This window comes from Macrotis lagotis, chromosome 1 (assembly GCF_037893015.1).
Source record: "Macrotis lagotis isolate mMagLag1 chromosome 1, bilby.v1.9.chrom.fasta, whole genome shotgun sequence".
NCBI classification, from domain to species: domain Eukaryota; kingdom Metazoa; phylum Chordata; class Mammalia; order Peramelemorphia; family Peramelidae; genus Macrotis; species Macrotis lagotis.
This window is the reverse complement of record NC_133658.1, coordinates 853,811,141-853,834,205: the sequence shown is the minus strand read 5'-3', so window position 1 is coordinate 853,834,205 and position 23,065 is coordinate 853,811,141. Positions and strand designations below refer to the sequence as shown.

At 46.4% G+C, this 23,065-nt stretch overlaps 1 protein-coding gene across 6 annotated transcripts in view; it reads right to left on the bottom strand.

Annotated features, from left to right (window-relative positions):
- Window positions 1–952: 952 nt before the first annotated feature.
- The window catches only part of NFYC (nuclear transcription factor Y subunit gamma), a 95,397-nt gene continuing 73,284 nt past the window's right edge, over window positions 953–23,065 (bottom strand). For 5 of the 6 annotated variants that reach the window (XM_074217655.1, XM_074217651.1, XM_074217652.1 and 2 more), the window contains 7 exons: window positions 21,532–21,645; window positions 19,059–19,154; window positions 12,627–12,803; window positions 8,670–8,828; window positions 5,346–5,453; window positions 3,238–3,297; window positions 953–1,798 (listed from right to left, as the gene is read on the bottom strand). In XM_074217655.1, coding sequence (XP_074073756.1) covers window positions 1,679–1,798; window positions 3,238–3,297; window positions 5,346–5,453; window positions 8,670–8,828; window positions 12,627–12,803; window positions 19,059–19,154; window positions 21,532–21,645 — 834 coding nt within the window. In that variant the 3' untranslated portion in view covers window positions 953–1,678. The remainder of the gene's footprint in view (window positions 1,799–3,237; window positions 3,298–5,345; window positions 5,454–8,669; window positions 8,829–12,626; window positions 12,804–19,058; window positions 19,155–21,531; window positions 21,646–23,065) is intronic. The other variant, XM_074217654.1, reaches the window with a different exon arrangement.

Genomic DNA, 23,065 nt, shown 5'->3' with positions numbered 1-23,065 from the left:
TGGAAAGAACCAAGTTTGTAGGCAGAGTATAAGACAAAATGATCCTATCTTATAAAGGATGCTGATAAATCCAGGTTGCCTGGTTTTCCTTTGGGAGAAACATGCCTAGTGCTTTTGAGGCAGTCCTATCCTTTACTGGGCTAGGGAGAAGCTCGGCGGCTCTCCAGTCTGCTGACCCCACCCCCATCCTCATGCCCATCTTGACCTACAGAAAAGCCTTCCTGGTCTCTCCTGCTCAAAGTGAGCTGCCTGTCCCTGTGGACCAGCGCCCTTTGTTTGCCCTCCTCAAACTCCTTTCAGAGTAGCCTTCTTTTGTGTTCTTTCCTTTGTTCCACGATCCAGTTCCTTGAAAAGGTCTGGTGAAGTCAGTTTCCTGGCACAGTCCCTTATGCTTTATTAAGGGAGTCTATACGTCCATGGAGGAAGAAGGGATGTGGCTCCTGGGGGATTTGATGAAACTTTTTAAAGAAACTGATGTTTGTGAGGATAGAGTAAATGAAGGGGAAAGGATTATTTGAGTACAAGTATGATTATTATTAAATTAAGAATAAAATTTTAAAGAAAATTATTTCAGAATGGAGTAGAAATTCCACATGGAGAAACTGAGGCCCAGAGAGGAAAGGACTTTGTTCAAGGTCACATTTTATTAAATGGAAGAGTCAGGACTAGAAACCAGATATTCTTAATCTCACAACCCAGGGTTCTGGAATTTCTACTCCATTCCACCACCTCATTTCAAAGATAACTCAGCAAAGTGACTTTAGATTTGTCCAGAGGAGCCCCAGGGGGAGAGAGGCCAGCCTCTCCCAGAGGCTGCCTCAGGCCCCAGCAGAGCTCTGGCTGGTCCTCATCCAGGCCTTGTCCCTTCCCAGAGGCTCATTTGCCTTCCTTTCTTCCCAAGTGCTGTAAGCACCCCCCACCACACCTCCATCCCAGAAACCCAAACTCGGAGTTCTCTAAAAAGGAGCTTTATTCATTGCATTTGAATTCATGCAGTTTGAAGTCCATGCAGCGGAGACGAGCACAATTATTAATTTGCTTCTTGGGGGGGGGGGGGGGATAGGGGATGGGTAGGTAAAGAGAGGAGGAAAGTCCCAGTTTCCCTGGGACAGAGGGGTTCAGATGAAACCACACTGTGTCTGGAGGCAAGCTCATTTTTGAACACCCAAGACTGTTTCTTCGGCTTCTAGAAGCAGATGCTTGGCTCTGGATAGGGTGGGGGGTGTGGGGGGAAGACCAGCCCACCACCCAGTGGCCTAGGAGAGTGGCAAGTAAGGTTAAGGCAGCTGCTGTGGGAGCTCCTCCCATGCCTGGAGAGCTGCTTTTGGGGGGAAGGGGCACGAGGAGGGCAGACTTTTGTTGCCACACCTCAAGAAAATGCTATAAATATCTTATCATTGACTATTTCCCATTTCAATATAGCATTGGACATACAGCTCAACATACTGAAATATTGATTCCTTTAAAAAACAAAAAACACAAAAAAAGACAAAAAGGAAATGAAAAAATATTGCATCTTTCAGTTGGCGATTTCCAAGCCCTCAGCAGGGGCATGTGCACCAGTGTCTTTGCCTGCGGGAGGCTTGGGGATGGAGGGACGCTCACGCCAGGCCTGGCGGCAGAAATGGAGTCCATGTAGCCCAGTGCACTGGTGTGCTGAGCAAGACCCCAGCTGGGCTCAGTCGCCTGTCACCTGAGGGGTCTGCCCATCGGAGGCCTGGTTAGCTGACTGGATGAACATGGGCTGCGCAAGGTCCTGGCCCGCTGGCATGGTGACCTGCTGGATCTGGTACAGTTGCTGTAGGGAAAAAAGGAAGGCAGAGACCTCAGAGGAACATCAGGCTAGGCCAGGAGATCCACCCCTGGCCCCCCACTCAACCCTACTCTGGGCCCAACAGGTTCTTTGGGGAATGATATAAGAGCTCTGCACCCCTCTGAACTCTGAGGTAGAGAAGGCACAGATGGGGCATCATGCCTGTGGTCATGACGACAACTAAGGGACAGAGCTAGAATCCAACAAAAGACCCCTTGCACACACTGCTTCCCCCCCCCCCCCCCACCCTGGGACAGGAGATGTGGACAAGGGAAGATGTTGGTTCCTCTTCCCAAAGAAGCTCCATGGGGGCAAGCAGCCCTTGGTCACACCTTGATGAGCCATCTGTCCTCTGGGAGCCACCTACCCCCACGGAGCTTGTTCGGGGTAATCCTCCTAGGTCAGAAGTAGGTATGGAGTTCAGCCTGAGGGGAAGGCCCCAAGCTCCGGCTTCAGGTCCTAGCTGACTGTGTGACCATGAACAAGACACCTGAACTTCCTGAGCCTGTTTTCTCAACTGATCCCTTATTCTCTCCTAGGGTCTGTCATGACAAAAATACTTCATAAATTCAGAGCATTTAAGAAGTGGATCCCACGTGATTTCTCATTCAATTTGGATCAATGTACAACATGGAAACAATATAAAGACTCACAAATTGCTTTCTGTGCGGGGTGGGGGGAGGGAAGTAAAATTTGGGGAAAAATTGTAAAACTCGAAATAAATAAAATCTTTAATAAAAAAAAATTTTTGAAAAAAAAAGTGGATCCCAAACCTTAAGACAGACCTGGGAACACATTCCATCAACACTGCTCTATCCTGGGGCACTTCTGCTGGCATCTACCCTTGAAGTCACCACAAGCCCTTTCTCCTTAGCAGCCTGAGGACAGCAGAGAGGGAGCCCTCAAGCTTGCCTGACTCATTTTCTGTTCTGATAACTTCATCCACATTTCCCCAAGAAAAGAAGAGGGGGATGGCCCTGCCCCCAAAAGCTCAGGGGAATCCCACATAAGAGCTCCCCTCTCTGGCCGCCTCTGCCTTGTCTGGGGCAGCATCACAATAGTGTACTTGGGGTCTCAAGTGTTAATTCTGGTTCTCCTCTAGGTCAGAAGGGTAAGGACGTTTCTTCCCTTTTTAGAGCCTCAGTTTCCTCTTCTAAACAATGAGATAATGGGACTAGATGGTTTCTTAAAGTCCTGCCAGCTATTATTCTGACATGTGTCCTGTTCTTAAAGATCTTCAGGGAACATTCTCTGTCCACCATTTGCTTCTAACAGAGGGAAAGGCCAGTTGCTGTAATCACTCCATTCCTCAGCAACTCTGAAGCGGCCCACCCAGACTGATGGCTGCCTACCAAGGAACCTCTCTCCCATACTGCCTCCCCCCCACCCCTCCCCCGAGGCCCAAGATCCTACCAGCACCCTACCTGTCCGTCTGTGAACTGGCTAAACTGCTGCTGTCCTTGCTGGACCTCTGTCTGTGTAATCTGTGGGAAATCCAAAGGGAGGGAGGGGGAGAAGTGAACTGTAGGCAGAGACCCAGCTGCATGGACTTCCCAATGGCCCACTCCCAGCCCTCCCTAGCCAGCTCTCTATGAGGAAGACCCAAGGCCACATTACACAAGCACCACCCTTGGGGGGACGGGGACGGGGAGAAGGTATAATATCCCTGCAGTGACCACCCCTGCATCCACGTGTGGCCTCATTTAGAGCCAAGGTGCAAAGAAGCCTGAACAAATGGATGTTCATTAATGATGAAGGACATGACTTTCAGAGGGGGTGGGCTCAGAGCTGCAAAAGGTAGAGGGCTAGCTCTTATGGCTGTGGGCAAAGCTAAAGCAGGACTGTGGAATAAAGAAGTTGGGACAGGGGCCACCAAGAGTGCCTTCCTTAGCAGGTGACAGACACATACCCCCCCACCCCCTCCTCTTTATATATGATTCCAGGGTAGGGATCAGAAGGGGCCTGGGGGGCCAGCAGCAAACCCAGAGCCACTCTGCCCACAAGGGGCTAGAGGAAGGTGGGGGGGCCATAGTACTTACACACATAAAACCTGCCCCCTACCCCCATAAGCAAACATTACTAAATCAGGTTGTGGGGATAAGTGAAATAATTTATAAACAGAATTTAAAAGCAAATTTATTGCTCCAAATTGCCTCCTACACCTCTCTGAGAAGCAATGACAATTGAAGAATGGTTCCAATCCATGGCTACTAAGGGAGGGAGAAGGGGCCCAACTCATTAGCCATGTGGCTATGGACAGCTATCATCCACTTTCTGGACTTGGGTCTCACTATTTGTAAAGAGAAAGTGGGACCAGAAGATGCTTCAAGTCCCTTCTATCTCTGGCATTCCATGACCCAAAGAAAATAGAATTTGCCTTTAATTTCTGTCAAGTGTTGGCACTGCCCAGAATTCAGTGGGGGACTTGACTGGGTCAGGGTGGTAGGTAGCTAGCCTCCTCCTCTGGCTCAGTACAGATACACACACACGTGTGTGTGTTCAAACACTCTGTCCCAAGTTTTTCTTCTCTCGTCCCCTGCTCTCCAGAGCCCTGGGGAATAGACTCTCCCTCAAGACAGACACACAGACACAGACAGACACAGGGAGGCTGGAGGCTCACACAGAAGCAAGACAGGCATCTGAATGGAGTCTAAGAACATGCTGTAAAGCTAAGCTAGGGCCCGAGGTTTGGAGCAGGGCTCTTTAAACATCCCAGAGGCTGTTCAGAACTTGGAAGTCTCATTTTTGGCTCATTCCTTACATTTCCCCCAAATGAGATCTTTGGAGACCTGCTCTAGAAACCTAAGCCTGTCACCACTGTCAATAGATGCATCACCAAAGATGCAATTGTACCAGACAGGTCCAGTTCTTAAACGATCGCTGCTTTTTTTGGGTTCGAGGGAAAAGGATCCATTAACAATGTCCCCTTTCTCCCTTAAGCAATGGACGGCAGCCGTCTCCCTTCGTCATCACAACCCATGGAAGTCATGTCCTTTCACACCCTTGTTCTCCTCTTGCCTTGAGTGATAAAACCAAAATTAATGGAAGGTAGCCCCTCTTCAAGTCCCTGAATCCCCCTACCTCTCCCAGGTTCCTCCCAAGACAGGGTGCCCATGATGCCATGGGATTTAGAAACCCCAAAACAATGCAGAGGAAAGAAGTGAAGTTTCCTCAGTGGGGGTAGGGTAACCAAGTGGGAGGTTTCAATCTGAACAGGCTCCCCATTGGCTAAAGGAGGTTCTGGGCTATGGGCTCCCCAGAGGTGTCACAACTGAACTGCTAGGGTAGCCTGGCACAACTCTGCCCCTATTGGGGGGGGGGTGATGGTCCCGGTCTCTCAAGCACCCCAGTACTGCTTCCCTTTGGGCACTTTTAACTCCTCAAGAACCCTTCAGACCCAGTTGGGAATCTAGCACTGCCACTCTGATAGCTGGAGAGCTCGAGGCTCCCTACACTCCCCACACCAACCAGAGCAGGGGCCATGAGCAGGTTGTGGGCTCTCTCCATGGTCCCCAGCAGCATCCGTACTGACCTGCTGGGCGCTGGCTGCCAGGGTCTGGATTTGTCCCTGAACCACCTGGGTGCCTGAGACAGGCTGTGCTAAGCGGATGTACTGCAGCTGGCCAGCGTTTAACTGCACCTGGATGGGCGGGCAGACAGACAGACAGACAGACAGACAAGACCCGGGTTAACCTGAAACACGTCAAGGGGATTATTTCCACAACAGCAGCCAAAGAAAACTCAGCTGGGAACAGAGAAGCCTTTCCCCAGGCAGACTGGGTGAGGTGGAGGCGCCCCAAACCAAGCCGGCCCACCCTCAGCTCTTCCTGTGACTCAAGGAGTCCAGAGAATGCCCTAACTCGCCAGGCAGAAGACCCTCCACCACCCTCGGCCTGAGGCTGGTGGCTTCCCCTCCCACCTCCCGTCTCTCTGCCGTGGCCATTCCTTGGGCTTGTAGGGCTGGCTGCTGTGAAGAGCTCCAGTGTCTGCCAGGACAAGATCTAAGATGGCCATCACCAGCATGGTAACCTTAATCCTACCTTATCTTTCCAGATACCAAGAGGGCACTGGGGGCACTACCTCCCATGGCTGGAGAGGGGTTTGAGAGGCCCCCAATTTTCTAGATTTGCCCAATTCTACCCAGCAGCCTGGTGGGGTGAAATGATACAATGAATGACTGACTTTCACAGACCATTCACCCTGGCCTGAGCAACCAAAGCTTGAAGAATAGTCGAGCCACCTACACTTGTGATACACCGAGATCAGAGCACACCCTAAACTTAACTGAGCCCTACAATGCTCCAGTGAACCAGGGAGTCATTCATTCTTAGGGCCTGTGGATAAATGGGGGCCAAAGAGGTCAGACCCTGGAGTTCTGACCCTAACTCTCACTTGAAGTTAATTCCCCAGTTCTAAACATTCACCTGCAAATAGAAATGAGGAACCCCAAAACCCAAACAGGCGGCTTTAGAAAAGTGGCCAGGTTCAAGCTCCAGTCTACACTCACTGTGCCTGGAGGTTCCTTGGGGGTTATGTAAGAGCCTTCTCCATGGGGCTGCAGCTTTCCTAAATTCCCTGTAGGCTCAAACTCCCCTGCAGGGAATGTCACTTTTCCAAAGGTCTCCACATAGAGCTGAGTTTCAGCAGGAAAAGTGCTGATGCGACACTGCTCTGCCCTCCAGGGGGTTAAGATAAGCAGGAAACTCTCCCCCAAGAAAGGGGAGGCTGTAGGAGGGGGGCAGAGGAAAGTGGCCTTCCATGGACCCTGGCCCTTTCTCTCCTTGGGTCCAAAGGAGAGTGCGAGCCAGCTGGGGGCCACAGAGACTTGCTTTCTCCCTAACTCTGTGTCAGTCAGGTCACATCTGGTACCGAAGGAGGAGAGGTTTTCTGTGGGGCACCAGTCCAAATCCCAGCGGACCAGAACTGGATGGTACTTCCTGAAGACATGGGGAAAGTGGGAGGTGGCCTAGCAAAACTCATCTGCCGCCACACAGTTGGTGCTTGGGGTGGGCTCCCACCCAGGCTCTCGCTGACCAGCCTCACAATGTGAGATGAATGCCAATTAGAAAACAATCATATGGTCATTGTCTGACAGTCTAGACACAGTGGGGGAAGAGTTGGACAGACCTCCAAAGGGGATTCTAATTCCCAAGGAGAGACCTTGGAAGAAATGGGGAGGAGAGAGCAGAGAAACCTATTAGCTATTAGATCTTAAAAGAGTGCCATGGGTGGAAGACCTTTGCGACAGACATGGAGCAACCAGTGTTGAGAGTTGGGGCTAACTTGGTAAGAGGAAAAATTTCTAAAACTATCTAGGCTCTCACAAAGTGAAATGGGTTTCTGAAGAAAACCTTCCACTGAAGGTCTTCAAATAGCCAGAATGACTCAGATCTTGCTCCAGTACTGAGACTAGATGTTCCAAGGTACCTTTCAGCTCTGAGATTCTGGGATTTAGGATTAATGTGATTTCAGAAATTACTGGTGTAACAGAGTCCCAGCTGCACCCTTCAGAGGACCTGCCACTTTCTCCTTGGCCTCTACTTTGAAGGCTTGTGTGATTGAAGCTGGGGCCCCAAACCACCTCATTTTCTCCACCAAAGGGCTTGCTACAGATCTTCAGGAGCCTTGTCTGGATCCTTTTCAGGGATTCAATTACTCCAAAGAGAAAAAAAAACACTCTTGGTTCTAAAGTGGGATGTCTTTATTCCTGCCTCATCTTCCCTGAAGCTTTCCCTTGGGCCTCAAATGTCTGCTCGGTGTCCTGACGGTGGCAGTGTCTCAGTGACCCCTACAGACTTTGGAAGGGCTCCTAAGACACCACAGCCTGAGGGGTTCAAGTCTCCAAGTCTTTGAAGCACTGTTAAAGGAAAGAAGAATGAAAATGGTTTTGCTTCAGCAGAAGTGGCAGAGATGCTTATTTTGAATAATGGGCTGCCATGGAGTTCCCCTATTAATGAAGGTTTCTCAGTGGAGCACTCAGGTGAGTTAGAAAGGATGCCTTCTGAGACCTGTTCTAATCCACTGTCTCATCTTCCATAGGAGACTACTCTCTAATGAAAGTGATGACACTTTGGAGTCACTGTCACTGCAAAGGTTTCAACTGCCAGCACTTAATATGGGTTTGTTTTTGTGTGTGCCCAGGACAGAATGCAGAGAGGAGATCAAATCCAGAGGATCACTACAGTCCTCTCCTGTTCTCTTCCTTTTCCCTGCCTGTCGCCAATTTCTGTACCCTCAGATGGTCACAAAAAATGGGAAAGGTCTACACAATACAATGTAAATGGGTTGAAAGGAGGTACATTTCCTCCTGAAGGACAAGAAATGGAAAGGTCCCTACAAGTCACTTGCTACATATGAAAGATGCCTTTAGTAGTAAAGTAACCAATGTAATGAACTTTTAAGTTACAAGACAACCCCAGGAGAGGAGTGGTAATGGGAGAGAGGAGGGGGGGAGAAAGTGTGGGAGATGAGTAGAAGACAGGGGAGAGAAAGAAGAGAATAACGAGGGGGAAAAAAGAGCAGGGGGAGGGGGGGAGGAAAGGTAAAGAGCAGAGAGAGGACAAATCAAAAAGCCAATCCTCCTCAGAAATAAGATACTCATAGCACAAGGGAAAATCAGTCCACACTGAAGGAATGGATCAGTTAAATGAAAGCCAAAAATACACTTTACTGCAAGTTCCACTGGGAACTGACTCATGAATATGCACCCAGTGTATTTATGGCCTTCCACAGACACCTCTCCCTAAGCCATCTAAAGGACTGATGTAAAAGGCCGGCCGGGCAGCCTTGGGCTGGACATCTCCCCAGCTCCTGGGGAGGCTGCTCCTCTCAAATCCTCTGGGATGAACAGGCTTACCGGAATCTGCTGGATTTCCCCTGTGTTGGTGATGATCTGCTGCATCACCTGCATGGTCTGTCCTGTGCTGCTTGGTGCTTGCTGCGTCTGGCCCTGGGGCTGGGCCTGGACAATCTGTACCTGCTGGCCTTCTCCGACCTGCATTGTCACTGGGGTGGTCTGGTGGCAAAGGACAGGAAAATGACTGAATTGGTGGACCAGAAAGATGGTCTAAGGGCTAATAATGACAGCATGAGAGACACTCTCTTTATCCAACTGCACTTATACTGGCTGGTGTATTTGCCACTATGCCCCTCCCAAATAAAGTAAGAGTCAAAGGCTCCAGAGTCAGGGCCAAAGGAGGAAGGTTAGCCTGATTCTTGAGTCAATCCAAGGGTTTCTGAATACCAGGAAAGGTCAACTCTCTCCAGTCACCTTGGAGCTACTAGCTAGTCTGAGGCTGGACTAAATCTTGTAGGTCCACTCCTAAGGCCCAAACGAGAAGCAGTCTAACATGAAACCAATGAACCAAGAGTCAGAAGATGCAGAAACTAGTCCATGGCTCTGTCCCTTTCAAAGAGGAGAAATCATAGGAAAGGCATTTCTCCTCTGGGACTTAGCTGCCCCACCTGTAAAATGTGGTATCTGCTTAAAGGCAGAGAAGATGATTTCCTAGATCTATTCTAGCTCTCAAAGAGAGAATATTAAAGACAGTCATTTTATTCTCTACATGGAGCTTGTCCTTCAAAAACGCTTGCTGCCTTTCCTGTCCCAGCTCAGTGATCAACTGGGCAAAATGCAAGGAAAGTTACAGATGCCACTGGACACATAAGACCTGGGGAAGGGAATGACAAGGAGCAGTAAAAAGCACCTTTAGTTTCAAACCATCAGACATTTACTGAGCAGTGATAATAATCAAGAGTAATTTTTGAACTATAAAGGTTTACATAAATGTCTACTGTTCCTATCATTCCTATGACTATGTGCAGAGCACTGGTTGCTCAGGGTTTTTCTTTGGTCTTTCTTTAACATTCAGGTGGTTAAACCAAAGGACTAAACACTCTCTTGGATTCATCTAGTTCTAACATTTTAGGAGTCTATGGATGAAAGAAAAACTTCATCCAAGAGGATGAAAAAGTTTCTTTGGTTGGAAAAGATTCCAAATATTGCCCTTCCCTAAGTCTACAACAAGTGCTTTTCTCTAGCTTGGAAAAATGTTCGGAGGCTAGAAGAGACCACCAGATCCCTGACCAGGTCCTCCCTTTGGATCTTCATGGGATAGTTGAAGACATAAAATGTGAATAGTCAGGAGCTTAAGATGATCTTTTTCATACTCTGTAAATGAGGGAGAAGAAAGTTCTAGAGTCCTTTCCAGCTCAAAGCATCTATGGTTCTATAACAAGTGTTCAAGAATTTCTGAGCAGAGTGCTGAATGACTTAAGACAAACACACAATGTTGGATTTAGAATGAGCAGGAACACTAGAAACCACCTTCATTTTTCAAGTAAACTATCTACAGATGTAGGTACCTGGCTCAGTCACCCAGGGCACTGTCCCTGAACCATTCATGAAATGTTCAGAATTCTTTGATGAATCCATGAGGTTTGCTGGGTGTCACAACCTACTGCCCCTGTCCTGAGAGACACACAGCCTCAGGAGGTCAGGAGGTATAAGAATTTTGATATGTGGGTCCATATTATTAAAGGAAGCTTAAGGTGTTTTGAGTATTTATAATGTCAAAAGATAATCCAGGGTAACCACACTTATGTGATGAGGAAGAAGATAACAAAGATATAGTTCTTTAAGGTATCAGTGCTTTTCAAGGCAGCACAATTTAGTGCAGAGATAACAAGCTTAAAAGACAAGAACACCTGGGTGATAGTCTGGCCTCTGAGGTCCTGAGAGAGTCCTTCAGTCTCTCCATGTTCTACTCAACACTAGCCGTTCTATATCTAGGGGCAGAGGAGGGAAACTCTTTGCACTGGCAGGGGAGTTTCCCTTACTGGGAATTCCTTCCACCAAGATCTCTGGCTCCAAAGTATTTTTCTCCCTCTATAGGTCAAGGCTACTCTTCTCCCTGAAGGGCTGTTAGATTCTTTAATCATTCACTTGAGAAATAGGAGGACAAAGAAACCTTCCAAATGTGACATCAAGGGCTCTCTAGGCATAAAGAAAATTCATTGTGACCATTTTCCATTAGATAAAATAGTTTTTAATTTTATCACAGGAAAACTGGATTTGCTTTATTGAAGTTTTAGGCAGATGTGGCGTAGTGGAAAGGTCTTGGAGAGCCAAGTTCAAACCCTTTTTGTGGCACTGACATGACAAATGACCCTGGAAAAAGTCATTCAGCTCCCCTGAGGCTCAGTTTCTTCTAACATAAAATAGGTAAGAGAGTCACAAAATTTAAATCACAAAGCTATTATAGGAAAGTACTTTGTAAACTTTAAAGTTCTACCTAATGTGGACTAATTATGATTTGCTTCTATTCTATGGGAATGCACTTATTGTACTCCTGAAGATCTGCAGTTAAACTTCCACAATTCCAAAGGTATTCAGATTTTGGGGTGAGGAAACATTTGGATTACCCCCTTGGTCTTAGCAGTCAATAAGCTAGGCCCTTACTGAAGGGGGCAGAGGCCATGTGTGATATATTGCCCACTCACTGCCTGGCTGTTATCAGCGGCAACTGGAAGCTTTGGGAGATAGTTCTAAATAATTTTGGTAAAATAAAATCTCATGTAAACTCTGCTATTATGAAGCACTGCTGCTTCCTGGTTCAAATTGGCCACTGAGAAAGACTATCCAATCAGGATTGGCCTTTGGAAGATCCACTGGAAAAGAATGGAGGCAAATGTGGCTCCAACCATTGCAGAATCTCAGGTATTAACCAGAGGGGAACTGAGATTAAAATAAATAAACACAAAATCAACATTTAGATCCTATTTCCCAGGAAGGAGGGTTCCCCTTCAAGAAGCTGCCTCTCGGGGCTGCTGGGTAGTGCAGTGGATAGAGCACCGGCTCTGGAGTCAGGAGTACCTGAATTCAAATCTGGCCTCAGACACTTAATATATTATTACCTAGCTGTGTGGCCTTGGGCAAGCCACTTAACTCCATTTGCCTTGCAAAAACCTAAAAAAAGAAGTTGCCTCTCACTACCCCTCAGGGGCAGGTGCCAACTGCTTGACATTAGTGGGGTGGCATTCTTTTAAAGGGGCTGGGTTTCAGTTCTGAAATGCAAGGTCCCAGAGAGCAAGCCTGACTCCTATTTAACTTTTCTTACACTGTTAGAAGTTCTACACATGGCTCCCATATTTTCAGAAGCTCTGATGCCCAAACCTGGCTCCTTCATTTGACAAGATGAAAAAACAGAGGCTCCTTGGGCAGAGAGTTTGAGGCCAGCTGGGGCTGGAACTCCAGGCTCCTGACTAATGTCACTGGGGGCACCAGGCTTGATTCTGGACACCACACGAGAGGGTCATTAATAAATTGGAGTCAATCCAGAGAAGGGCTCCAGAAACAAGAGGGGACAGGACAATCCAATAACAAGAATCAGAAGAATTGCACACTTTAGCCTGAAGAAGAGAAGACTGTGGGGTAGAGGGGAACTGAGTGGGTGGGATTGGGAACAACTCACAGGCTGTAATAAGTATTTGAAAGGTTGAGATGTGGAAACTTGGTCCCAGAAAACAAAACCAGAGGCATTGAACAGAAAAGCAGAGACACATTTTGGCTCAGCACAGGAAAAGTTAGTATCAGAAAGACATGGGGCTACCTACGGAACTGATGGCTTCTCAAGCTCTGGGTGACCAGGGCATTCTAAGAGGAGGATTCCTGCTCAGCAACAGGTTAGACTAAGTTGTTCTCTGAGGCCCCTCCCACACTTGACGTGCAGGATCTTCTGTGACTGTCTTTTGTATCTGGACAGCCAATCTTGCCTATTACTGTACCTCTATGAAACACAGCTGGCTCACTGACCTGGCCCTGCTGAGGCTGGGCAATGATGATCTGTCCTGACTGGATGGTGGTGGTAGAGGTGGTGGTCTGTTGGCCAGTCTGCTGGCCCTGGACCTGGACGGCTGCCGCTGGTTGCTGGGCCAATGTGAAGTAGTACTGGACAGGCTCTGCAGGAGTCACAGATTGGCGGACCTCCTCCTGTGGGGTGAAAGCAGACCCAGGTAAGAGACAAAAAGGACACACTCAGCAAACAGCAGCAGCAAGAGCCAGAGCAGCCGCCGCTACCTCGGTGAATTTCCACTCTTTCCCCAATATGTTCGGCACCTTTCCCTGCCTAATGCTGATCTTTCCACATCTAAAGCCAAGGGGGAGTGGAATTCCAAGAGCCTGGCAAGGCTAAATCAAACTAAAAATAACTGATTTCAGAGGCTCCACAAAACATCTAGCCAAAGTTCTGAGGTACAGCATAATCACCCATTTCATGATGAGCTGCAAATAATTGCCACAGCTAAACCCCATGCACCAGGTTTACTTGTCAGTAAGCATTCTCAAGTTATCTGAGCAAAGTGTTCACTGGAAGGTGCTAACGAAGCACTATGGCCCTGATGCCATCCTTCTCTCCCATATAACCCCCATCCAAAGAAGAGTGTTCAATCTGGTGCAGCAAATATGGGGGAGACTTGGCAATCCACTGCTTCAACATTATTATCCTTTGGCCCTTTCAGCCATGCCAGTTCAAGGTAAGGGCCAAGCCCATGACAAACAGCCCACTTTCAGGGGCTCTTTTATTCATTGGAGGCAATCCTGATTCCAGCAGAAGGGCTGGCCCAAGCAGGCACTTAATAAATGTTTACTAAATGGACTATCGAACCATGAAAGCACTGCCCAGGGACATGCAGAATGGCTCTCCTTCCAGCCAGGCTCTGACCCACCCTTGCTGGAGAGCAGTACCTCTGGTCAGGCCCTTCTGCCCCCTCCCACAGGGAGAGCTGTCTTCTCACGAAGTTCATCTGGGGTTCTCCATGGCAGAAGGAGTAAACAGCCCTCTCCCAGCCACCTTGAGCTCACAGCTGAGAGTGTAGGATGTTTACACATACTGCAACATGGTTGTCTCCCGAAGAGTCCAGAGTCCAAGGGTGCCCGTGCCACTGAGGAAACAAAAGGTAGCCCAGAGCCCAGTGCTGGCATTTCTGGGGAGGTAGGGTCCTGTGCTGGACCCTACAAGAACAATGATCAAAGCATCACAGAGATACAGATACCAAAGAATTGTTATCTGAAATAGGTCAAATAAAGACCATTAGCCTCATTAATTCACAAGCTTATTCTAGACCAGGAGTTCTTAACCTGGGGTATGTGATCTTAAAAAAAAAAAAAAAAGTAAGAATCCCTGATGCAGACTAATGGGAACTGCAATACAAAAATTATGTTCCTGAACAGAAAGACTGGAAAAAACACCTTCCTCAAATCAGAAGACACTCCTAACCTAATGCACAATCCCCATGTCTCCCCCTACCTCTCCTCACCCCCCACTCCCCTTTAGCCTTTAAGAATTCCCATTGAGGTAGGTGAGGCAGAGGTTAAAGCACTGGCCCTGGAGTCAGGAGGATCTGAGTACAAATCTGATCTCAAGACACTTAATAATTACCTAGCTGTGTGACCTTGGACAAGTCACTTAATCCCACTGCCTTGCAAAAACCAAAAAGAATTCCCATGCCTCACTAGACAATAGAGGGTACCCTGAGATTACAACCTAGATGCCAATGAAGTACAAACTCCAACACATAAGATTCCAGGATTCAGAGTTCATCTGGTCCAACCTTTTCATCATACAGGGTAGAAGTGAAGACTCAGAGAAACAAAGTGATTTGCACAGGGTCATATAAGATGTAAAATGACAGAGGCAAGTCACTTATGGGCAAACCCAGTACTTTCTGCTGTGCCATACAGCCTCTCCTACCAAGGCAGAAAGGCTTTGGGAAATCCTGCCTCCAGAGAACTGATAAGAGCTGGGAAACAACAGTGTTTGTCACATGAGGGGAGGCAGGATGAGGTCTCATGATGGTAAATGACAGTGAAGTTCTTAAGAATAAAAGGCATTTTATAATGAACAGTGTACCTGCTTACCAGGAAAGGGCTTAAGTTCCAAGGGGACAATAAGGCAAAGCTATGATCTGGGAAGTCACAACTTTCTCCAAGTATTAGTGCCTGTTCTGAGGTAGGCCACCAATCTTCTGACCCTGATATTGTGGCCTAGTTATTAACATGTGACACCCCCCAAGCTATCCCACTCTTCTCTCTCTGGGGCTGGCTTTCCCAAGAAGGGCATTCTGAAGCATCTGAAGTTGGGGGAAGATGGCAGTGTTTTCAGTGGAAAGGGGACCTTGTCCCACTTTGTCTTCCATGGATCTAAGGCATTCTGTGATGACAAAGTCTGACAGTGTCTCATGAATGCTGAAAGGGATGGGTCCCAAATCCCAGGGTGAGTTGCTCCCTCCTGCACTGGGAGGTGCCCCAACAACTGAAGAGCCGGCTAAGAGAATTGCAAAATTCAATTCCAAAGTGAATCCTTGTACACGAAGGAAATCAGCTTTCTGCCTTCATGTAGCAGGCTTTCGAGGTTAATGTATCACCGTGCTCCAGGCAGAAACAACTTTAAACCTGAACCTGTTTAAACTAGGGCACAGGGAGAGAGGCCTGCAGTCTTTTATTTCCATTCTGTAGCCTCTGTTGCCAAAGCAACATAACAGAGACACCTCTGGCCTCTTCTCCCCAGAATAATAGACGTTAACCTGTCAGCTGGGCCTGTGTGTCAGCACAGATAAAATACCAAGTCTTGCTTGGCCAAAAGACAACCATGTGATCTGTATAATTTTGCAGAGATGCTGAAAAAAGGCTTCACGTGTTTTTTCCTACCAAGAAAAACTAAACTATATCATTGATCACTAAACAAAGGACCGTATTGAAAATGTCCCAATGCCTTATTTTTGGTACTACGGGGGTAAAAAGAGCTATGCAAAGGGGGCTTCTCTAGCCTTCCACACCCTGCACTCTCTCTCTCTCTCTCTGAAAACTCACTGCCACTGGGCAAACCTAGGTGAAAGGAAACATGATCATTTTAAAGGATAAATTCCCAAACAGCCCATCCAAACCCTTTTTGAAGGAGCTGCTAGCAGGTCTGCTTCCTCTGGTGTGGCAGAGATTATCAAAGTCATCCCAACAATTCCCCATGCTTATTTTCATGATTGCAGATTCACACAGGGAGCAAAGATGAGACTGCCATCAGTTTAAGATGCAGCCCTTACCTGAAATATTTGAGGACCTGGGCCAAGTTGTTGTGAAGCATCACAAATGAGAACACATTATTCTTGGGGGGGGGGGGGGTTCCTTTCTATTGGAAAGTCTTGGAACATGGTGAGGGGGAGAAATGCCAGTGAATGTGTTTGCTTTGGAGGACTATATATAATGGGATGAAGAAATTGCTCCCTAGAATTCATCACCTAGAAGAATAGGTATTTCAGCAGATAGCATCCTCCAACTCACCTTTAAATAAGGACTAGATAAAAGATCACAGGCAGGGAACTTTAATTTTCCCTTGACCTCCCTTTGTGAATTGCCAGAAGCCAAGAGGCCCCAGGGGAGCCTACTGTCCCCTAGCAATCCGGGCTGGAGCAGTCTGTGGCCAACTCCCAGACTGCTGGGTAGAGCAAACTGCTGCTCTTTCAGAAAGAGAGATTTGGGAGAGTTGGCTGTTTTAAAGTAGCTCCAGAGGTGCCTGCCTATTTGGAGCAAGGGAGAGCTTCGTGCCTACAGAGGATTAAAAGTGCTATCTTGGAATTCCAGGCCAGCTTTCAGAAATCTCAACCCTTCAAAGGCCAGACGGCAGCTGTCCTGAATGGGAAGCCAATCAACTGCTCCACCAACTATGAAGAGCTAGACCTGAGCAGGAAGAAGCTACTTCAGCTCTATGCATGCTAAAAAGAGCCTGAGCCAGGGCTTCTTCCAGGGCCTCAGTACTTGAGAGGAGGCAATGACTGTAGCTAGGATGGAGCCAAAAACATGAAGGAGGAATGCCACAACCCCCATGGAAGCTTTTAAGAAAAGGTCTGCTGGCCCCAACAAGAGCAAAGAGTCACAGGGAAACAAGTCTTCATATACCTCACTGGAAAAGGAAGCATTTACTCTACAAAGAGGTGAAAAAAACTCTATCAAAGCAGAATCTATTTATGGCTTAATTTGCTCAGAGTGGGAAAGGTGGACCGAGCCCTTCCTACAGGTTTTTAACTTACTTCAGCTGTCCCCTGGGAGTGGGGCCAGAGAAGCCCGTGCCCCTCAAGGCAATGCTGCTTCCCACCCTACTTGTGGCTGGGGTGCCTGTGGCAGCCTGCCGCTGTAAACATCCGACTGAAAGCTCCTCCAAGCACCTTACAGCTTCCAGTCAAGGATGTTTACAGCGGCAAAGACTGCCCAAAGAGAGCTGGGACGCAGCAGTGTCAGAGCCAGAAGGGGTCTGCACTCCACCTCCTCCAATCCAGACCTTCCCAGGGCCTGCTATTGTCACTGACCCAGACGGATGGACAGTGGGTGCAGATGCAGTGTGGCTGGGGCCAGAAGTCACTGACCACCAAGCCACTCATTACAAACACTTAACATTTAACGCAAAAATACAGGAAGAACCAAAGATCAGAGACCCAGTTGAGGGGGCTTTGGAGTCTGCCCTTTCACAGATGAGAAGAATAAGATTTCAAGAGGAAGGAGAAGAAAACTGCCCCAGGTCACAGAGCTTGGAAGGTGGGAGTTTTGTGACAAAAACCTAGAACTCAGGTTTCTTTCCACTATCCTTCAGAGATTTAGAGGCTATAAGGATCTTAAGAGATCAACCAGTCCAACCTCCTCATTTTACTGAGGAAGGAAATGAGGTCAGAGAGAGGAACCGATTTACCCAAAATCACAGCAGAAAAAAAGGAACCCATGTCCCAAGACTTCACATCTACCACTGTCCACTGCACCATGCTGTGCTGTCTCCCACTGTTCAACCCAAGTCCCTAAATCCAAAGGGAAAATAAGATCTTTTCAATTATGGAAAGGAATGATTTGTAAGGGTTACATGATGCTTGTTCTTTGGGCAAAAAGAAAGGGGGGGGGGAGCAGAGGAAGGAAAAGGGAGTGAAAAAGCAGGTCATTAGGCCTTGATACTGTATAAGGAACTAGCTCTTCCCAAGGCAAAAAAAAAAAAAAAAAGATCCTTCTGTTTGTCACAAATACCAGTGCCTGCAATTGGGGAGGGAGGGTGGGTCTATCACTGAACACTTTGCTGTGTTCAGTGCTAAGCATGTTCCCTTATCTCCATTTCAGTGTGGACAAGCTGTCCCTAGTAGCCAGGATGGGAGGGACTGGGAAAAACCCCACATGGAACAAGAAGACCTGGATCTGAGATCAGGCTCAACTGAGGAGTCAGTGTTACAAAGGAGAAGTCATTTTTGCCCCCGAGACCTAGGCTGCTCCATCTGAGTTTGACCAGATGATCCCAGTAGGATCTTGGCAGCTCTAACATCCTTTGAGATCTGTCATCAAGAAGAAGCAGCATGGTCTTCAAAGTAGTATACAGTTTGGAAATCCTTAGAAGGGTCTGAGTCTTAAGACTATGACCATTGTTAATTGTGTGACCCTAGGCAAGTCACTTAAATTCTTTGGGTCTCCGTTCCCTTATCTATAAAATAAGGATAATAATATTTATAATGCAATCTTCTCACAGGACTGTTACAAGGAAAACATTTGTAAACCCTAGAGAACTACAGAAATGTGAAATGTTGTTCTAAGATATGTGACTGGGCAAATCCTTTCATCTCTCTCTGAGCCTCAATTTTTCTCATCTGTCAAACAGGGAATCATCATATTACTTGTCCTACTTTCTAAAACTGTTTTAAGAAATATGCTTTGCAAATTGTAAAGTAGCAAAGTAGTTGTTAAAATCAGCCACTGGGGGGCGGCTAGGTGGCACAGTGGATAGAGCACCAGCCTTGGAGTCAGGAGTACCTGGGTTCAAATCTGACCTCAGACACTTAATAATTACCTAGCCGGGTGGCCTTGGGCAAGCCACTTAACCCCACTGCCTTGAAAAATCTAAAAACCAAACAAAAACAAAACAAAACAAAAAAAAAAAAACCAGCCACTGGCAGTAGTATTCTATTTACAAAGTATTTCGTTGAGAATTCTTATTCCTCCCCTCCTCTCCTTTCCTCTCACTCTGTTCTGTAGAGCTACAACCTGGGTTCTGGATAAAGAAAGAACAGGCAGAAACTTCCAGGGTGATTTCAGTAAGAAAAGAAAGCAAAAATACAATTAGTTACACTGGTCTTGGAAAGCAATAAGTTTCTCCTTGGTAAAAATATTCAAAATGCTTTGGAGTCTCCTCTTCCCCCCTAGCAATGAAGACATGATTCTTTTCCAGCTCACCTGACGCTTGGGAGGTTTTAGTTCATCTCTTGGAACAATATCGATGAGAAAGTCGAACTGGTCAAATTTTGTAATCGCCATGGCAATGTCATTTCTCTGCAACAACAGGGGGAGAAGGGGAAGAGAGGGAAAGGAAAAAGAATGAAACACAGGCCTGAGAACAAACTAACTGACCTGACTCCTATCCAGAGTTTGAATCCTGGGAGAAGTAAATTGGTAAGGGCAAAACTCAGGGTTGGTTTAAAGATATATCTTCCTTCCTTTTTAGTTTTTGCAAGGCAAATGGGATTAAGTGGCTTGCCCAAGGCCACCCGGCTAGGTAATTATTAAGTGTCAGAGGCCAGATTTGAACTCAGGTCCTCCTGACTCCAGGGCTGGTCCTCTATCCACTGTGCCACCTAGCCCCCCCCCCATTTTTAGTTTTGGCATATGATTTTCAAACCAAACTTAAATTCCTTCAGATCAAAAACATTTTGATCAGGCAGATAAAAAAGATACCTTGTGTCCAGATAGTCCCTCAAATGGGTCTTAGAGGCTGGTAGACCCCCCCCCCCCCCCACTAAATAAAGAATGGGACCACCTGGAATACAAAAACACAAAAAACCCTTCTACCAGTTGCAACCCTGTGGGAGGCCCTGGGCAAGGATTCAGTCCTCTCTGGTGTCTAAGTAAGTCAAAGTTTCTAACTGAGCTTTCAAAAGCAGAGCTCCTTCTACCAAGCAGTCACCAACTTCTCTCTGGCTCCCATTCTCAGTGCTGCCTGAGGCACAGAGAGGTCACAGGGACTTGTCTAGATTCAGGAGTCCAGCTCCTGGGTGTGCTAAATCCAGTCCTCCAACCACTTTGTCTCTCTGTTGTCCATATATACTATTCCTTAAAGCAAGGCGACAATTTCATTCAATCTACACAAAATTCCTTCAACTTAAGAGTGTGTTTTTGCTATGTGCAGTACCTAAACCTGAGGCCACTACGCTGAGTGGAGGAGTCAGGGGTCATCAAATTGGAAGATAGATTAAATCTCCATTTGGCTAGAGACTTGTTAAGTGCCCATTCCCTGAATATCCTCACTGAAAAGCAAAACAAAATCCATATCCTTATTGAAAAGCAAAACAAAATCCCAAACCTCACCTGACCCCAAGCTCAGCACTATAATGGTACAGAGACTCTTCTAATTAGATGGGAGGGAATGGAAAATTTCTGGGTTTTTTTTCCCTTCCCCTGACTGTGATGGCCCCAGGCCACTGAAATGCAAAACTCCAGTCCAACATTCATGCCAACAGTTAAGTCTGATAAGACAGTAGTTTGCTAGAATGTGGGCTACAAATTCTGCAAACCCAAAGCAGGGCATATCAGACAGTGTTTGCCAGGGTTTAGTAAGATGAAGGTGCTGTGTCACATTCTTGGTAACACTACCTCCCTAAATATAATTTGTGGAGGGAAAAGGAAAAAGGTGGCACCATTGCTTCTACACATAGAACAAAATGTTCTAGATTGTTCCTGAATTAGCCTAATGGTGGCTTAAATTGGAATGCCCACATCTAGACTGTAGCTTTTTAAAAGCAGCAGCATTAAGCACTAGTTTTGATTGTTAATTCCTTGGGAGTGAGGGGAAATAAGTCTTCACCTTTACTGAAAAGGATAATAGGAAGTCAGAGCTCCAGTCAGAATTAGAGATTTAGAAAGGAATACATTTGAGATGGAATCTCTCCTACAGCATCCCTAACAGACGAGTAATCATCAAGTCTTCCTGTGAAGACTCACCTCAAGGCAGTCAATTAACTCTAAACTGTTAGGAAGCTTCTCTTTAAAATAAATCAGGAATCCAGTCTTCTACAAATTCTGCCTTCTGAGGCCAAGGAGAATGAGATTAATCACCTCTTCCCCAAGGTAAGCCTTCATATACTTAGTTCTAGGTACCCTAATCTTCCTTCCTCTGAGTTAAGCATTCCCATTTTCTCCAAGAAATTTTCCTAGATGATTTCCAGTGCCCATCCTTCCTCTCAATCTGCTCCAGCCTGTCAACTCTAAAGTGTAATAATCCAGGTGGAGTCTGGCCAAGGTGGCGAATTCTTCTCTTGTTCTAGAAAGATACTAGGCTTACATAAAGGAAAAAAAGAGGCATAAGATCATTAATTTTTCTGGCTCTACAAACCAAAGTGCTGCATAAATGTGAGTTATGCTTGGTAGAACTGGTTGTCATGTTATGCTATTCACTCACATGAACCTGACAGCTCATCAAAATGTTGATCCCCCCCAAGAATTTGATAGGTATTCCTATGAACCCATGTCTGGCCTAAAAGACAGAAAGGCTAAGGGACTGCAGTCATTCCATGGTGGTAAGCATGCAAGGAAATAAATTAACATTCTTCCAAGAGAACTGACAGCAACTATGCTGTCCTCAAAAGGAGGAGGAAACAGATGGAGCTGAAGGAGCTCAGCTGATCAAAGGTCTTGAGGAGCTGCCGCCAATTACCTGGAGAGTCCTGCGCTTGTTATCTTCTGTGTGGATCCAGGCCCGTAATGTCAACTCTGTGATGAATATCTGGGCAGCCTTGGCGAAAAGCACAGGGGCTTCAGCACTTATCATCTGGAAGAGAAATCAGGGTTCTCTGCAGAACTCATAGCCATGACCATTAAGGCTCCATTTATCTCCTCTCCTGCCCCTAGGGAAGAAGTTTAGGGCCTAAAGGAGGGGGAGCAGAAGCAGACAGAGGTGACTGGGTTGAGTGAGGGATGAGTGTGTGAAGATGGTGCTGTTCTTTCTTTCAGAACAAGGTTAGAGGGGCAACTGATGCAATGGATAGAGCACCAGTCCTGGAGTCAGAAGGACTTGAGTTCAAATCCAACCTCAGACATTTAATAACTGCCTAGCTGTGTGGCCTTGGGCAAGTCACTTAACCCCATTGCCTTGCAAAAACTAAAAAAAAAAAATTTGTTTATTTAAGGCAGTGGGGTTAAGTGACTTGCTCAAGGCCACACAGCTAGGTAATTATTAAGTGTCTGAGGTTGGATTTGAACTCAGGCCCTCCTGACTACAGGGCCGGTGCTCTATCCACTGCGCCACCTAGCTGCCCCTCAAAAATTTTTTTAAAAAAAGAACAGGGTTAGAGGAGGTATATGGAAACAAACACAGGCTTGAGTCAGAACTGGATTGGAATCTGGTTCAGCTCCTAATCAATCAGTCACGCTTCGTCTTTTTGTGTCCAGTACCTCCTCCATAAAAGGAGGATTAAAAGTCTTTGTCCTACCAATCTCATAAGGAAATGGGATAAAATATGAAAAATGTGATAATAAAAATATTAATATAGCAGTACTTTCTCTGATAGCAAAAAAAAGAAAAAAAAGGAAACAAAGCGAGTCTCCTGGAAACCACAACCTAAAAGCAATGCTCTTCTAAAGGTGGGTCAAAAGCATGATCTTCCTAGACAAATACTGAGCATTAATATGCTGTCACTACTATAAAACCTTCTAAAGTTCACAGGTTATAAAGTTCAGGACAGACCAAGTCAAACTAGAACAAAAATTTTTATCTTAGTAGCATGATCTCAGGCAAATCAATTTCTCTAATTCTTAAATCTTCATGCAAGGATGGAGAGATTCCAAACCTGACATTCTATGGATCTACGAAAAAATTAAATTACGTTTAAAAAAATGAAACAAAGTGGTTGTCCATTATTAGGGTCAGAATGAGTAAAATTCTAGTATATGAATGTAATGTATTGTCACTGGGCTAAAAGAAATAATGGATGAAGGAATTTGGAGGAAATTTGGGAAGACTAATATAAATTGATACAAAACAAAAAATCAGAATCAAGAAATTAGTATCACAGTGCCTATAACATTGTAAATAAAAACAACTCAGATTAAACACAATGATCAATCATGGTCCTAGAGGACAGAAGATGAAACACACACACATCCTTCTGGGTAGGGCAGCAAAGGGCAACAGGTATGGAATGTTACATACCCTGCCAGATGTGGTACTGTCAGTCAATTTTGCTCGACTG